The following is an 18281-nucleotide window of genomic DNA, read 5'->3' as shown; positions in this document are numbered from 1 at the left end:
CCTAGGTCCTCAGGAATACACCCAGCATGAGCATGAGCAAGTAGATCGGATGAACGGTTCTTGATATATGCAAAAGAAATGCACACAGATATTCCTTCCTTCATAGTTATAAAAGATGGGTGAACTGAGTTTAGGTGGGTTTACGCTCCACCACATCCCTAGATGATATTAAAAAGATGGTGAACTGAGTTCAGGTGGGTTTACCCTCCACTACATCCCTGTGTAATATCTCACCTTTGAACTTGACCTCCAGGACCTCATTCACATTGTCGATGATGTCACCGTTTGGGTTAAAGGTGTGACAGGGACAGTGTACACTGACCTCCAAACCCAAGTTGGTTCCTGGTGGAAACGAACGGAAGAAAGAAAGAAAGAAAAGAAGACAGAGATGGAAAGAAAGAAAGAAAAAAGAAACAAATCCCTTTGCTTTAATATCTGACTGTTTGACATGGGATCTGATTTTCATACGTGGGAAATTCTCTGCTGTGATAACTATAGCCTGACTGATACTGTATTTTTGGGGGCGATACCGGTATTGGGGAGTAAAATATTCCAATATCGATATACCGGCTGATATTCTTCATATATACAGTATGTTTTGTTTTACATGTAGTCCCACACAATAACTAACTGAATTATATTTGAGCTGGAACCAAACTAGTTGCATGTTCTATTCTATATTCTATTTGAAATAGCTTAATCTTCATTAATGATGAATTTATCTGTATTGTTACGTAAAACTTTTCGAATAGATTTATCATTTCTAAATGACCCACAATTCTTTTTTAAAAGATATATATCGGCACCTATTGGCAAATATATCAGCCAATACGTCTGTGATAGGTCAATATCGGCCAATTTAATCGGCCGCCCAATTAATCAGTCAGGATTTATTGATAATCTATTTAAGCATGGTATCACCCTGATATCCGATAACAGTATCTGTGCATATCCCTACTTACAGTAGTATGGACGGTTTCAACTTGACAACATCCACATTCTAAATGCCTACATTCAATGTGTCAGCAAAAACGGATCCTCCTACAGAAAGAGTTGGACAACGTTCCACTGTCTGCCCAAAGAAAAAAGTTAACTAGCCGTTGCTACCTACACACTTATTATTTCCCCTTAACATATTGAATAAATATTATTATATTATTGTTCGCTCTCTTTTATGAATAAGAACTGAAAGAGTTTAAAAAAAAAGTTAAATAATTTGATTTCACTGTGTCCGTGCAACGTTGTTTATTCACTGTGTTGTTTCTTCACAAATGACGATAAACGCAGCCATAAAGGTATGGTTTCCTTACACAGAAAAGACATAGAACTATAGTCTGTTTACTTTTCTGATAACTACATCACTGCTTAACTCATATATGTTTACACAAGCTTAAATTGTGTTTATTTGGCTCTGTTTACACCCAATTCAACATTAAAGCTGCATTTTCTTTCAAACTAATTTGATCACGGATGTCTGGATTTGGGACAGATTTAGTCTCTTTGGGCAGAAGTGGTTTAGCAAGCTGTGGCTTACAGTCATAGAGACAGTGCTGCGTAGGAGTGTGGCACAATTCTAAAACAGGACCTGCAGTCCAAGCTGTTCCCTAGCAACACAATTCCACTGAAACTGTCTATTAAGTAGATAAGATTAAACAGATATATATATATATATTTTTTTATCTACTTTTTCTCCCCCTTTTTCCGTATTTTTCTCCCATCCTAATTTAGTCGTTATGCCAATTCCCTTCCTGGCCGTTGCACGCTTTTGCCCCCTACTGCCCCCTATTGTCGATACATGTGGAGTCAGCCAGCCGCTTCTTTTCACCTGACAGCGAGGACTCTCACCGGGGGAGTGTAACGCGTGGGAGGATCACACTATCTCCTTCCCAGCCCTTCCCAGAGACAGTCGCATTTCTCTCCTCTCCCCAGGCTCCTCAAGGCCGTTCCTACCGCCGCCTCTACTGCTCCATGGAGCCCGACGCTGCTATGCTCTGCTTCGTGCCGGTTGCCGGACTATACTCAAATCAACTCTAAATGGATCTAATCAGTGGATTGCATATTTTCTTCAAGAAGCAGAATAAGGCTAACCCTGTCTGCCTATTGGGACATCATAATCGGGCTACCAACTTGAAGACGTGGTCATTTTTGGATTATCGAAGCTTTTGGACTGCAATAAGAAGATTTTTGGATCTGTTTACCGCGCACAGGACCTTCCAAAATGAACTGATTAAGACACTTGGACACTTGGACTAATAATGCATTCAGTCATTTGGACGGAGTTGTTAAAACTCATTCCACTCAAATCAATAGAGTTATATTTCACTCTATTCAAATCAAATTTAAAGTGACGTGGCTGGGATAAATGTGCCAGTCAGTCAGCCAAAACAAATTCCTGGACCAAGGTCGAAACAGGGAGCTGCTGGAGTCGAAGGCCCTCTGGGAGATAAGAGTGGCAAGCGGCTTCCCCCACCCCAACTCCCTACCCAATCACCCCTCCCGCGTGTACGCCCGGCGCCACTCCCACGTGATGGTGACGGCAGCCGACTAGTATGCGCGCTGGAGGGGGGGAGCCTAAATGACTGTCTCATCACCAAAGCCCGATCCCCACCGTCCCTGCCCCCTCCCGCTGGACAATCTTTCCACCCTCCCTCCCGCCACCTGGCGCAACGACACCCCGGTGTTGTCGCAGCCGACTATCGCATATGGTGTCTCAGGCATTCTGTAGTCGTGTCAACAAATGTACATGTCTGTTTGAATTTATGTTGTGCCGTTGTTACTGTAAAAATGTAATGATTGTGATATGTTGTTGTTAATGAGACGATGAGCTGTATGTGTGTGTCACTGGAATTTCCCCAAGGGGATCAATAAAGGAATATCTTATCTCTTCAGATCCCTCCCCTGCTGAACAGGCGCCCCGACCGACCAGTAGGAGTCGCTGTTTACAACGACCAGGATACATACCCCACCGGCTTCCCACCCGCTAATACTGCCAATTGTGTTAGTAGGGACGACTGACCAAGCCGGAGGTACCGCTGACAGCTGGATTCGATCCCAGAGTCTCTGCGGTGGTAGGCGAGCATTTAGTCCACTGCGCTACCCAGCCGCCCCTGATTAAACAGATATTTGTTTATAAAAAAAGCAGCAGTTATTTCAGTCTCACCTCTGTTCGTCAACCACTCCCGTACCGCCTCCGTCACGTCAAAGGAGACCCATTCCGGGGTACCTCTGGTCAGCAAGTTTTTGGCTCCGATGTAGCGCTGCTTTGCAATGTGTTCATTTGGCCTCAGGATCTGAAAATCAACAATGAACTTGTCACATTGACAGAATGAACCAAAGCTACTATCTAATGCCTCTTTTCCATTGCATAGTACCTACTCGACTCTACCCTACTCTACTCTACTTGCTTTAGGTACCTGGTACTTCGTTCGTTTTCCACTGCAAGTAGTACTCCGTTTCATCTCCGTGTGGGGAGGCGGGGCCGCTGGCGTACATCATGAAAGCTCCGTGAGCATAGCTATGTCCGTGAGGGCTTGGAGCAAGCCAGAGTAAACACAGTTTCAATCAATCAATCCTTAACAACATTAACCAGACTCTGGTTGTGTCTATTCTGCTAACGTTACCTCTCGTGTCTATTCTACTAGCGTATCCTTTTTTGTTTATTGCACTTGTTCCTGCTGCAAACAAATAAGAAATCCTACGCAAGGCTAAATAAAGATGGCGGTGTTGTGTTTTGTGCAGGACGCTCCAACGTGTGACGCTTCTTTCTTCTGACCAATCAGTGGTCTGCAGTGTTTCACGTCACTTTTCTGGTACCACTTCTAACCGATTGGAACCTCGAAAAAGCCGGTACTAAAAAAGTACCCAAAAAGTACCTGGTACCAGGTATTTTGGCAATGGAAAACCGAAAAGGCAGAGTAGAGTAGAGTAGAGTAGAGTAGAGTCGAGTAGGTACTGTACCATGCAGTGGAAAAGGGGCATAAGTCAAGTAACTTAAAGGTGCTATAGATAATATTTAGCCACTAGATGTCACACTAGACTCGAGCACCAGCATGTCATTTATCCAATCAGTTGCATTCCACGTGGGGGAAATTGGAAGTAGGCAGGGCTTGCAACATGTAAACAACAACATACATTTTTTAAATTATTCGTTCATTCATCAATAATTATTTGGAGGGAAAAGCAATACTTTTATTCTGCACCTTTATAAATGTTCTGTGGGTGTATTCTTTTTTGCTCTACATAAAAAATGCATCTATAGCACATTTAAGTCATGTTTTCACATAGTATGCGGTAAAAAAACATATTTCTGTCATTCGGAGTGTAGTCCTACACTATGGTTAATATGAATGGAATTGACCAAATACGAGGTCTGAAGGTCTGAAGAGACATTCACACAACACACTAGTTTATTTCTTAAATTTTTTACTTTACAAGTTAAACAAGTTAAAAATACATCCGCTCATGTACAATGTCACACTCAGGACTTGACATTAACTTTTTGGCTCACCAGTCACTGTGGCTAGTGGTTTTAAGTCACTAGACACTCAGCATTTTCACCAGCCAAAAATCACTCTCTCTCACACACACACACACACACACACACACACACACACACACACACACACACACACACACACACACACACACACACACACACACACACACACACACACACACACACACACAGTGTCTATATGTAATGTATATATTATTATAGTTATAGTATATATTATAGTGTAAAGTTTGGCTACTTGAGACAGAGAGAGAGAAAGAGAGAGACTCTCATTACGCGTGACGCAAGTACGCGTGCACTGTGTTCCAAGAGAGAGAGAGAGAGAGAGAGAGAGAGAGAGAGAGAGAGAGAGAGAGAGAGAGAGAGAGAGAGAGAGAGAGAGAGAGAGAGAGAGAGAGAAAGAGACTCTCATTACGCGTGATGCAAGTACGCGTGCACTGTGTTCCAAGAGAGAAAGAGAGAGAGATAGAGAGAGAGAGAGAGAGAGAGAGAGAGAGAGAGAGAGAGAGAGAGAGAGAGAGAGAGAGAGAGACTCTCATTACGCGTGACGCAAGTACGCGTGCACTGTGTTCCAAGAGAGAGAGAGAGAGAGAGAGAGAGAGAGAGAGAGAGAGAGAGAGAGAGAGAGAGAGAGAGAAAGAGACTCTCATTACGCGTGACGCAAGTACGCGTGCACTGTGTTCCAAGAGAGAGAGAGAGAGAGAGAGAGAGAGAGAGAGAGAGAGAGAGAGAGAGAGAGAGAGAAGAGACTCTCATTACGCGTGACGCAAGTACGCATGCACTGTGTTCCAAGAGAGAAAGAGAGAGAGAGAGAGAGAGAGAGAGAGAGAGAGAGAGAGGAGAGAGAGAGAGACTCTCATTACGCGTGACGCAAGTACGCGTGCACTGTGTTCCAAGAGAGAGAGAGAGAGAGAGAGAGAGATAGAGAGAGAGAGAGAGAAAGAGACTCTTCACTACGACTCTAACACGGTGACGCTGCACGTCTACCCGCCAAAGTGGCTGGTAAGAGTGACAGAGTTACACGCCACTGCCGAATTCTACCCGCATTTGGCGGGTGTCAATTAACCCTTTCACTGCCACACGACAGCCTGTTAACCCTTTCACTGTGACAATACAGAAGGTTCGCCGTCGGTTGTGTGATAGTAAAGGGTTAACCTTCTGTCGTGTGGCAGTGAAAGGGTTCATGTCAAGCCCTGGTTACACCCATTCCTAAAACACAGCAATACGAGCAGCAAATGGCAGTGCGGCACACACAGAAAATAGCCTCCACAGTATTTCTGATGAAGCTGCTTCCACTGGTGTATCCTGCCTTCAAACTGTGGCTACAGGTGGGAAGCCAGGTCTCTACTGTATGTTACCATCTCTTCTGTCCAAGGTAAATTAACCTGTATGCTGCAGTTTAATCCAGTGGTCATACATAGCAACTTGCTGGTTATAGTCAATTGGGCAAATTAGAGATTTGTAATAATGAATTACATGCCATTAGCCTACATTATGAGCATGACGTCATATGGGAAAGAATGTCTCTGAGCTTTGCTAAATAAGATTTAGGTTGCCTGCTCACCCATGTCAGAGTCAGAGAGAGTCAGAGATTTTATTTGCCATGTTTGGACGAATCCACATTGGAATACAGGTACAGAGCAAACACTGTGTGTCTACAACTGATCCAATACAGGAGCAGAGTAGAAACAGTACAGGAAAAATATGTAAAAAACACAGACAGTATAAAAGGACAAATGCTAAAATTGATATCAACATCCCCTAAAGTGCATGGTGTAGTGACTACAGTATTGGTTTGTGTTCTCCTCTGACTGGTTGTGTAGTGGGAGGGAACGAATGATCTGGCACCGTGGCCAGAGGGGACATCTATTGCGGTTGCACTCGCTGTTATTCATTGATTCATGTGCTCTTGTGTTCTTGTTTACTGGCGTGGCTTTGTATAATAAACAAGCATTACGTTACCTCCGTTTATTCCTCTTTCCTCCGGCACTATAATAGCATAGTAAAGTGCATAATGCATAGAGGCACAAATTACAGTAAAAGTGCATATGATCAAAGTGCAGAAGAAAGGAGAAGAAAATATCATAAAATACAGAATGCTCATAAATGCTGGTTGGTTCTCATCCGTTATCTCTGTGATGTCGTTCATAAAGGCTGGTTGGTTCTCATCTCTTATCTCTGTGATATCATTCATAATCATAAAGCTTGGTTGGTTACTGTCCCTTATCTCTGCAATATTATTCAGATCATGCCAAGATACTTTCCAAGGTGATATAGTCTGGCATTCGCTTGCTCGTAGAACGTATAGGAACAGGTGTTACACTGAAAGCTAACTTTACAGCCTACAAAATTACATCAGACTGTATATTGCAATGCTTTTATAAGCTACTTGTGAAATGTTATTCCTCGTCATTAAATACTATTATATCCAATGACACTTTTGACCACTGTAAATTAATTTGGTGCTAATGAGCAACAGGCCCAAAACAAGGCATTGAAAGCTGTACGCATGAAGTTGCATAGAACATAATGCTGCACCTAGTGGTGACTCGCATGCACTGCACTTTGTGTAAGACCAGTTCAATCTATTATGAGAATGCTTTGCATCCATTACACTGCGTGTCCATGTTCGGTGATTGCTGTATATGTAGCTTGACTGGATTCAGACCCTTTTTCTTCATCTTGTAGATATGATTCCAAGAATCGCCTTCGGCACCAGGGTGCGATCCACGGGGGAGCTGGGGCAGCCATGGCTCCCTTAGATCAGACATCAGCATTTGTGATTTTTTGGGGGGTCTCTAAATTACTGAAAATAAATGCTACTTTTGCCATGCATTTCTAATTTTTCTGTAATTTTCTGTATCATCATCGTGTATAATAATAAACGTATGCTATTTTGGATGTATGATTAATGATTTGCGCACTAATTCACACACATATTATGGCAACATGCATGCTATTCTTGCAATTACCATTCGGAGCGCGGCGGCGCTGCAGCCTGCACGCACAGCACAAATCAAACTTGACCCGCACGTTGTAACCTGTGACTTGTTGAACTTGACAGTGATAGTATTGACAGGTAAATAAGGTCACTCAGGAATGGATAATGTCTAAACGAAAAATGCAACAAGTAAGCCTAACCAATTTTGGTTTCACGATGAAAGTGAAGCAGTCAATGGACTTGACAGCAGCAGGAGGCGGGATCATCTACAGGCGACACCGTTACACCCATAGATATACTATAGATATCTATGGTTACACCTGCTGCTGCTGCGGTGGGGACTTCTGACAACGCCCGGTGACCGTGCCGGCGCCTGCTGCGGTCGTATCAGAACAGGAGTCTGAGAGATATCACGAGATACTGTAGACAGTGTTGGATCTATCATCTATCTAACTAAATGGATACTTTTTTTTATCATGGAATGTGCTGTGCAGACGGCCGGACCACAACTACATCAACAAGTGAGTTGTTGTCTATTATGTGTTCTGTAGTTATTGAAACTGATTGAATATATGACAGGATTCAAGAGGTTTATTTGTCACATACATACATACACAACACAAGGCCTACTAAAGGCTACAGTAACGTCTGCGATCACAGTCCGACTCCTCCCTGCGCGGCGCACAGGCTCACCCAAAGACCATGCTATGGTTCGCACACTGTTCGGCACTCCTTAGTAATGAAAAGTTTTGAACAAATCGTGACGAGGAGTTTACCGGCCATGACACTGAATGCCAATTGACCCATTCCAGTTTGGTTATCAAGCCAGGAAGGGGGTGGAGGATGCTACAGCAACATTGCTGGATCTTGTTGCTGGGCACCTGGAGGGCAATAAGACTCATGTACATTTATGTTTTGTTGACTTCTCGTCAGCTTTTAACTGAATGCAGCCTCATATTCTAGCTGGTAGATTGTCTGAAAGGTTTAGCATTGACCGTGCCACACTGTGCCACTATATGTTGGTTAGTAGACTTCCTTACAATGAGATGATCACAGAGAACCCGAGTTAATGACACTCTGTCTGATACTCTGATCTGTTCTACAGGATCACCCCAAGGGTGTGTTTTGTCCCCCCTGTTATTCATGCTCTACACTAATGACTGTCGGAGCACGTTTCAGTCAAGATCTATAATTAAGTTGGCTGATGACTCTGTAATAGTCAGCCTCCTGCAGAACCACGAGGTGGATCATGGTCCTGTTCTGGACAATTTTGTCAAATGGTGTGACGATTCTCACTTAAAGGGGAACTATCTTATAAATGGCCTTTTTCAGTGTTTAGCATTGTTTCCTAGCTATGTGGACTTATATTAATAGGATCTATGTCTCTAATTCTCATATTGGCGTATTCTTCCAATTCTCCTCTCACAATATTCACCCTCACTGAACTGAGTCATCTGAAAATGTGCATATCTGTGATGTCAGAGATTTCTCAGCTGCATAATAATGTGACAGTTGATGTGGCAGTTGGCACCAGGCCACACAGTGGTTGGAGCCCAGCCTCAAAACGGCTTAAGATCTTGAGGTAGAAAAATGCTGTTTTTGAGTACTTGATTAGAAATACAAAACAATGAATTTCTTTGAAAAAAAAACTTACAGAGGTGTTCCATAGACTCACAGGAATTGTGTAAAAGTGCCCAAATAGTGAAAGAAATAGTAAAATAGTTCCCCTTTAAAAATCAACGTCTCCAAAACAAAAGAGATGCATATTGACTTTTGCCGAAACCCTCTTGTCACTCTTATTGATGGTATAGCCGTGGAGACTGTAAGTCAATATAAATACCTGGCCACCATTTTAGATGACAAAAGGACTTTTGATGCCAACACTGATCACATCTGTAAAAAGGCCAACCAGAGATAATCTTTTCTAAGAAAGTTGAGGGGCTTCCATGTCGATAGGTCACTGATGAAAATTTTCTATTCTTCTTTTATTGAGTCTATTTTAACTTTTGCAATGATTTTTTGGTTTGGCAACCTCAGCGTGGCTAATAAAAATGGGCTGGGAAGTATCGTTAAAGTGTGCCGGAAGACCATCTGCATTAACCTGAATGATCTCAGTCATGTTTATCAAGTGAGAGCCACTCAGAAGGCAGAGGCCACTCTAGCGGCCCCTCAGCACCCACTCTATGCAGAGTTTCTCCTCTTGCCTTCAGGACAGAGGTATACTTCCCATAGGAGGGCCAAGTCAAATAGGTATTTGAGAATTTGTTCCGTCAGCTGTTGGATTTTTAAATAAGATTTTTAAATAAGCTTTAGGCTTAGCTGCTACTCTATAGACACTTTAACAAATATGTACTCTGTGTTCTTATTTTACACCGGATTGCAGTTGTATGATGATCTATTGTATTTTTTTATGTATTTATTTGCATGTGTACTGGTTGTGCTGTTGCAAACCAAATTGCCCCTTGGGGATCATAAAGACTATCCAATCCAATCCGAAATAATACCCACTTAGAATGCACACAAATCCAAGTATTCTTATCAGAAAAACTCAGTAAGGATATCTTTCAGTAAGCTACTCTTTTATTCCCCACGCATGCTGTAACTTGGTCCTGTACCATATGTTGGCCTGAACTTATACAATGCCAAATATGTACTGTACACATCAGAAGAAATGCTAGTTGAAGTCCAGAACAAATATAATTGTGGCTAAGACCATGTGTGAGTCACCGGCCATCGGGAGAGGTATACACTACACTATAAGTGTAATCATTTCATCATTCACCTTGCAGTTTACGGCCCATTTATAACAACATAATGAACCCACTATATTTAAAGCCTAAGTGTGGTTTCATACTGTATTTGAATTCCCTAGTGAAGTTTGATAATAAATAGATACATAAAATAAAATAAGTCCCAAGAGAATAGATAACTATAAGAGAGGTGTTATATAATCATAATCCGGTTTCTGATTAGTTTTTGTTTAAGGTAAGGTAAGGTAAGATAACCTCTGCAAGGGAAAGTGGGCAGTTGTCAAACATCACACAATATGATTGTCAAATAAGAACCTAAGATTAAGAGGTATAAGATAGAAGAGTCTTGACAGTGGCTGATGCTGCACTACCATTACGTCTGTGCAGGTTCTGAAAACATTTGACTAGACCGGCAAGCTTTTTGGATTGGGGTCTGGTCGCTTACACCCCTTACAACTACAACCTGGCTCCTTGCCCAACTCTATTGCTCAGTCTCGCTTAAATCAAAAAGTGATATTCTCATTCGAAATATTCGTTCACAAGCACGCCTGGCATTACGATGCCTTCGCCCTGGCAACAATGACTGCTGTCATGATAACCTGAGACGCTGGCAATGAAAACCCTTTATAAATGCGCTTATAGTTACCACCAAATCTCTGAAGACGGAAATAGCGTTGCTTTTAACTGCATGTGGCAATTAGTGCCAATCTTTGTGAATTGGAGTGTTTTTGTGATGAGGCTCATTTGCATAGAAAGGGGCACACGTTCCGCCCATATTACCTAATTTAAATACCCGCAAATAGCACCGACACACAGAGACGCAATGCTGATGGCAATGCAATTAGCACCGTATTTTGCGCAAGCTTTGTGAATAGCAAACTGTGTTTCAGAGCTATTTGCACAGGTATAGTGTCCGAAAAAGCCATGCAATGCCTTTTATGAATTCGCCCCATAGTAAGGTCATTTAACCTCAAAGTTACCTAGAGTTATTTAAGGTAGGCTACTAAGTCAGTGTTGCTGACTTTGGCTAGATATCACCTTTACGGAAAAAGAATCATGGTATCATGGTAGTTTGATGGTAATTTCAGTTTTACAATGGTACTGGCCATTGTGTAAATAATTGACCAAGGTACTGCCATAGTAAAAATGATGTATCACCATGGTACCTCTATTGTACTTAAAGGTGACCAAGAAATGACGGAAATACCATGATACTTCTTCGTAAGGGTACTAACTGGACTTGGTATAAGGACGTGAAAACGGTACCTTTACACACCTGGTAGAGCTCAATCCGCTGTTCGTTCCTCTTAGCGCCTGAGTTGGGGACCCTCAGGGCACGAAACTCTGCCCGGAACAGGTTGGTTGCGTTTCTCTCCATGGCCGAGACGTTGAAGCGGAAGACCTTTGAGGTGATCCCCTTCGGACAATAGGGCAGGTCATCTGCAACAGGGTACAAAACACACATGTTTTTATGAAGTGGGATACCCGTGTGTCATGGTGGTACTGCTTGTTCATAATAATAATAATAATAATAGTACATCTATTTTATATAGCGCTTTTCCAGGTGCTCAAAGACGCTTTATTTATTTATTTATTATTTACTGAGAGAACAGGAATGATAAGGCAACATCAGCTCGAGGGACTCCAGCAAGCTGAACCAGCTGGTGAAGAAGGCTAGCTCCGTAGTGGGTGGTGAGCTGGATAATCTAGAGGTGGTGGCTGAGAGGAGGATGAGGAAAAAGCTAGAAGCCATCCTGGAGAACCCCTCCCACCCCCTCTATGAGGAGCTAGCCAGAATGAAGAGCCCGTTCAGCCAAAGACTCATCCCCCCCGACACACCACAAACCGCCTGGGCCGGTCCTTTATACCGGCAGCCATCAGGCTCTACAACAAAGGGCTTGGCCGGCCGGCTCTGCGGTCAGGAGGAGAACTATCACTATCATTGTCAGAACTCGGGACATGAGAACTCAAGACTCATCCACATTAACTCACTGGACTATCTTGTTTTTTGTACTTTTTATATTGCATTTGTATTTATATTTTAGATTATATCTATATAGTGTATATAGATACTAAGAAGAGGGGATAAGTGTTGAGTTTATTTGGAGGATGCCATCCCATAGCAGCAGCGATCATACTGGTAAAGGGCTTGTAAAGGAGGTAGAGCAGTCTTCTGGTAATTTGAATGTTCCCGGTTCAATTCCCTCTCCTCTTGGCAGCATATCAAAGTGTCCTTGAGCAAGACATCTTGTATGGTTGCCTCTGCCGTCGGTGTGTGAATGTGTGAGTGAATGGGTGAATGTAAGGCATGAGTTGTGAAGTGCTTTGGATAAAAGCGTTATATAAATATAGATTCCTCCACTGCTAGACCAATCAAGTACAGGAACTTTGACAAATTTACTGTAAGAGGCAACATCTTTGTTTACATTTACATTTAGTCATTTAGCTGACGCTTTATCCAAAGTGACTTACAAGTTCAGGTCAGCAGGAAGGGTGCAACTCTGGCAGCTAAGTAACAATGTGCGTCAAGCAGTGTTGAACAGTGTTTAAATTTAAGAATTACCACTATATATATTTGAACCCTTTCACTACCACACGACAGACAGTCTGTAGTGTAGTAGTGAAAGGGTTAACCCTTTGTCATGTGGTAGTGAAAGGGTTAACCTTCTGTATTGTCGCAGTGAAAGGGTTAACCCTTTGGTAGTGTGGTAGTGAAAGGGTTAAACAGAGGTATGTATGCAAGTATTAATTTTGTGCCCCTAAATCATATGCACAGTACACAATTCTTCATGGTGACTGGCATGGAATGTGGTTCAACTGTCGGCTAATGTTGAAAGGCTACCCCGACCCTCCCTCCTCCTTTTGAATAATGTTATTGGGGGTGGAAACGGGACATTTTCTAAGTGAAATTGCATCTCTGTTCAAGTTTAAATGACTTCACCTCCCTGGCATCTGCGTATCAGAAACCTTGCTGTCCACAGTCCCGCTGACCACTTCCCAGACCCGCTGAAACCGCCCTGACCGTGATGGCTTCTCCACAACCCCTAAACTCAATCCCTCACTACCGTATGCCAGATACGCGTACCATTCTATAAAAGGAAACCCTTTCGACGTTTCACGCCAACCCAAATCTCCCCATACAGCAATTTGCCTCTCTGCCTACAGCTTTCTGCTCCATTTGCACCTGTCAGGGATTCATGGCGGGTCGGGAGAATTACTTCAGATCCGCCAAAGGTCAACAATATACCTAACTGTTTTCAGCAGGGCTGTCAAGAGTGAATTTGTATTTGCACAGTAACCGGGGGAAAGGAGTGATGATGTCATTGGCTTCAAGTCAAAACTTTTATTCCACAAAGCCAGCCTTCTGGACCTGTTATGCCAAGAGGGGCAACACCTTAAGGTTGGTGTGTCTTCGTAAACCGATGGCATGGTACTTTCTCCACCCCAGGTTTTAACAGCTGTTCCTCTCCTCACCTCGACTGCTCGTGGGCAGTGCCGTCTGTACAAACACAGGAAGCTGATCCCCTCGGTTTCTCACCTTCTTTTTTTTCACAGGCACTCTGGGCAAAGCCTTTGAACTATGCTGTAGGAGTGAGATGTGTACATTTCAGAGAACTTGGTGTGTACACACTGGTGTGTACTCAAACCTTCATGTTTATTTTATAGTGTGCGTTTGACTTCGACTTGAGATCTGTTCGGGGTAGCGGAAAGTAGTGACATTTTTCCTCAAAAGGAAATAGTTGTTCCCTCGTCATTTTGTCGTTTCATTCATTTCAAAGTTACCGTTGCCTCTATTCTCATATCTATACGTCTCCTTACAGCTGGCAAGGCTCTCTTTTTGCTCTAGTCTAGATAACATTCAGCCACTAGATGTTGCACTGGAGCACCAGCATGTCATTCATCCAATCGGGTGGCGTCTATGCTTTTACCAACGCGTTCGTGTTTCCGGGTTCCCGTTTTGCGCTCTGATTGGCCACTGACCTACGCTAGTACGCCCCCCTCGCTATATGAGCGTGTGTCTGTGTGCTATTGTTTATTATTATCCGGCCACAGTGTGGGTTCCCTGGTCGGTGATGATGAGCTCAAATAGGTTATTATAATAAACACTGAATGGAGCAATATAGCCTTGTTGTTAGTTAGACTTACCGGACAATTCAGTACAGCAGGCTATACGGTCTTCTTCAGTTGAGTTACACTTTGAAACATTTATAGCGAGTCTTGCTCTAGAGATGCATCATCACAACAACACGGGCGTCTCTACAACAACAATGGCTTATTTATCTATAAAGAAGACAATCCCATCGCTGACAACAAGTACTATAGTCACACACAGGCCTGCCGTATTTTATGAATGAAGTAGATTTTCATTTAATCACCTTTGGGGACATGAGGTTATTATAGGATGATGCGCGTCTGGTCTATTCTCCTGGTCACAATTCACTGAATTGAAAATGGGGGACCCTGATGTAAACAAGACAAACGTCTTTCTCTGGTCTGCATCCCCTTAACAATTGTGTGTATTGAGCCGTACTGTATTGTACCCATTCTGCAATCTGTTAAATAAAGTTTTCATTCATTCATTCATTCTCCTCCCGATGTGTTCGTTCAACTCGCGTCTCTGCGACCAGCCGCTCTATCGGAGATAGGATCACATTGTGTCATGTTTTGCTAGAGGGGCGTATTATTCCGAATAGATCTACACGGGCTTATAGCCTATAATACGTGACATTTGAAGCAGGCACCACTGCTGTTGTAATTGTCTGGTAATAGCTGTTTCGAGTGTTTATTATTGGGTTGTTGTTGCAGACTCACTGCATGTTCAATTTGCGGCTCGTATGGTACTTCCTTCCTATACCCAGTTAAATCTGTCTTCAGGGGATTTGCGAGGGGGGCGTACTAGCGTAGGTCAGTGGCCAATCAGAGCGCAAAACGGGAACCCGGAAACAGGAACGCGTTGGTAAAAGCATAGACACAATCGGGTGCATTCCATGTGGGGAAATGGGAAGTAGGGAGGGGATTACATGCCTACAACATGTAAACAACAACATTCATTTTGGACCGGCCAACAATTTTTTAAATGATAAATGAATTAATCAATAATTATTTGGGAGGGAAAAGCAATACTTTTATTCTGCAATTTTTTTTATATTTTTTATAGTCTTTTTCCCCCTTCTTTTTTTCCGTTTTTCTCCCATCCCAATGTTAGTTGTTATGCCAATTCCCAATCCCCTTCCTGGTCGCTTGTATCCTTTCGGCAAGCAACAAGCCCTTCCGCGTTGCTCTGATTGGCCGAGCGCGCGCATGCGCCGCGACAAGCTCCTCAGCCAGGCAGGAATACTAAGCTCCGCTTAACGCAATTTATACAAATGGAAGTATTGATTTCGCCGTAATGAATCATTAAAAAAATATACCGTTAACTGGAATATGTTGTTTCTTTACACATATGTTGGATTATGTAAACAGCGTTGCTGTTTAACGCGTCCGTGTCCAGTCTTTTCAATTAGCCCCACCGTTCATTGTAAACAATGATGCATGTAGTTACTGTGTGTTGTTGTAGCCACCGGTTAATTCGCGATTTTTTATTGGTTTGTCATGACAAACCAATTACATAATCCAACATATGTGTAAAGAAACAACATATTCCAGTTAACGGTATATTTTTTTAATAATTCGTTACGACTAAATCAATACTTCCATTTGTATAAATTGCGTTAAGCGGAGCTTAGTATTCCTGCCTGGCTGAGTGGCTTGTCGCGGCTCATGCGCATGCGCGTGTAGCAGAGTGAAGTTGTTATGCTAGAATCATGGACAGAAACTGTTACCTTTTATCTTAAATAAGTAGGTCAAAACGAGAACACTCTTACTTTGAAGGAACAAAGTGGAACAACGTGGATCGAGCCCACTTTAGTGTTATGGAGGGGTGTCCTGGTTACTACGTTATATTAATTTCCTCACATTGAGTTACCAATCCTCCAAACGAAATCCCTTTTGGGCCTTTTATAATGGGTTTAGAGAAGATAGGATATCTTTCCATTGAATAATTGTTGTATTGTAAATACGTTCAACTAAAGTACACAATGGTTTGGCCGGTTTGTCGACGAGAGACACGCCGGTGGGAGGTGCTCGCTCTCTTTGTGTTTGTTGAGAACGGAGAGCAGAGGTGGAGTGCACTTTGATGACGGTCGCTAACGCCGCCATGTGTTGTGTACGTGCTGTTTTGATTAACAGGATTGCCAAATAAACAACCACCAAATGGGTACCATTGTCTGAGTGTCTACGTCCACCTCACACCAGACACCACGCAGAATTCATCACGCTACAACTGGTGCCGAGACAACCGGATCAACTGGTCAGCAGAGGCCGACCACCGGTGTAGCTGGAGAGACGTGGAGGCTTCAGGGGCGGCCTAGACGCGTGGATGCTGCTGGCGCGACCTAGTCACGGGGACGCTGCATTCGCCGCCTGGTCCTGAGGTCTGTTCCTGAGGAGGCTGGAGAGCACTGAATCCTTTGAAAAAGATAGTCTCTAATCAAGTTTATTGATTTCGAGTGTGTTACCCAAAACACACTGAAGAGTAAAACGGTAAAAGTACCATTTGATATTGAAAATGACTTTGAATGAAGGAAACACTCCTACAAGGGACTTGAATGTGGGGAGAGGGAGAGGGGTTCTCGATTACACACCGGTTATGCAGTCTACTCCGGGGAGTCAAGGTGGCTCAGGTTCCTCTAGTCCTGAAAGGAGGAGTGTAGAGGGTCACTTAGAGGGAAATGCCCAATCGTTACTTTTCACTCCGGTTGTTCCCTCACCTGGTGAAATCAACAACACTAGTGTTGAAACATCCCCCAGTCAAATGGCCAATTTGATAAGATCCATTGGGTCAGAAATAGGGGAAGCTATTAGGATGACGTTAATGCAGAACACAATCACGGGGATTTCACCTGTATTAGCTTCTCAAAATCCCCAACAGACGTTCCAACCTGACCAATGTGGGAATACTGTGATTGATGCATCCAAAATGAACCTTGTGTTACGTTCAGATGCAAATGCCCCACCCTATTTTAGAGGGGACAGCACGGATAAGTGTTCTGTTTTTGAGTGGGAGGAACTCATGAGGACGTATCTCAGAAAGAAAAATAACTGTACTGGAACTGAACAAGTTGAGGAGGTTATGAACAAGCTAATGGGGAGGGCCCGGGACGTTACCAAAGTATGGCTGCGTAGTAACTCAACTGTCAGTGAGGTGGGTGTTATTTTTAGCATTTTGAGACAACATTTTGGGGATATTATTCACTCAGATCTTCCATTAGCTGACTTTTATGCAGTCAAAGCATATACAAGCGAGAATCCTCTTGACTATTGGATTAGGCTTAACAAAGCAGCAGAAGCCACAGAGCAGTGTCTTCTTAGTAAGGGGGAATCTCAGACTAGCCTGAGCAAGCATCTAGTTCTCATGTTCATCCGTAACTGCCCCGATAAGGAGTTGTCCTTAGTGTTCAAGAGTAAGCCATCTCGTGAGTGGACAGCAGGTGAGGTGCAGGGACATTTGGATGAATATTTGAGAGAACATAGAGCGAGTCGAGGTCGGTTGACACAACAAGTGGTTGCCATTGAGTCATCACAGGAGAGGGTGGTTGTTAATCACGAACAAAGCGCGTCCCCTGTGGCTGTCAGTAGTCCAGAGCTAGAGCAGCTGACGCCTGTAGCTGAGAATAACACAATGGATAGGGTTCTGAGAGTGTTAGAAATGGCGTTAGGCAACAACACTCAGTCTGTACAAAATGGTCCTTATGTACAAAATGGCCCCCATAGACAGCTCCCCAGACCTTCTCAAGAATGTCAGGTTTGTGGCAGTTCGGAGCACGATACTAGGACACATTGCAGGACGCACAGGCTGTGTTTCAAGTGTCTGAGTCCAGAGCATATTGGTATCTATTGTGGGCAAACCACTCCTAGACAGCCCCCTGGTCAGAGACAGGCTGGTCCTCCCCAGGGAAACTAGCCGGCCCTCGTTCAAAGGAGGACAATGTGGGCCCCTATGGTTTTTCCTCCAATTGCAATGATGATATCCAGTCTG

General features: G+C 43.3%; 1 protein-coding gene across 1 annotated transcript in view; it reads right to left on the bottom strand.

The window, feature by feature from the left end:
• LOC311229124 (transforming growth factor beta-3 proprotein-like) overlaps positions 1 to 18281 on the bottom strand; it is a 51077-nt gene that overhangs the window by 10412 nt on the left and 22384 nt on the right. Inside the window, exons 2-4 of the mRNA XM_084315145.1 lie at positions 11481 to 11644; positions 3161 to 3290; positions 235 to 342 (exon numbers count right to left, since the gene is read on the bottom strand). Of these exons, the coding sequence (XP_084171271.1) occupies positions 235 to 342; positions 3161 to 3290; positions 11481 to 11644 (402 nt within the window). The remainder of the gene's footprint in view (positions 1 to 234; positions 343 to 3160; positions 3291 to 11480; positions 11645 to 18281) is intronic.

This window comes from Notolepis coatsorum, assembly GCF_963971535.1.
Source record: "Notolepis coatsorum genome assembly, chromosome: 5".
NCBI classification, from domain to species: Eukaryota; Metazoa; Chordata; class Actinopteri; order Aulopiformes; family Paralepididae; genus Notolepis; species Notolepis coatsorum.
The sequence above is the reverse complement of the archived record's forward strand: the minus strand, read 5'-3'. Positions and strand labels throughout refer to the sequence as shown.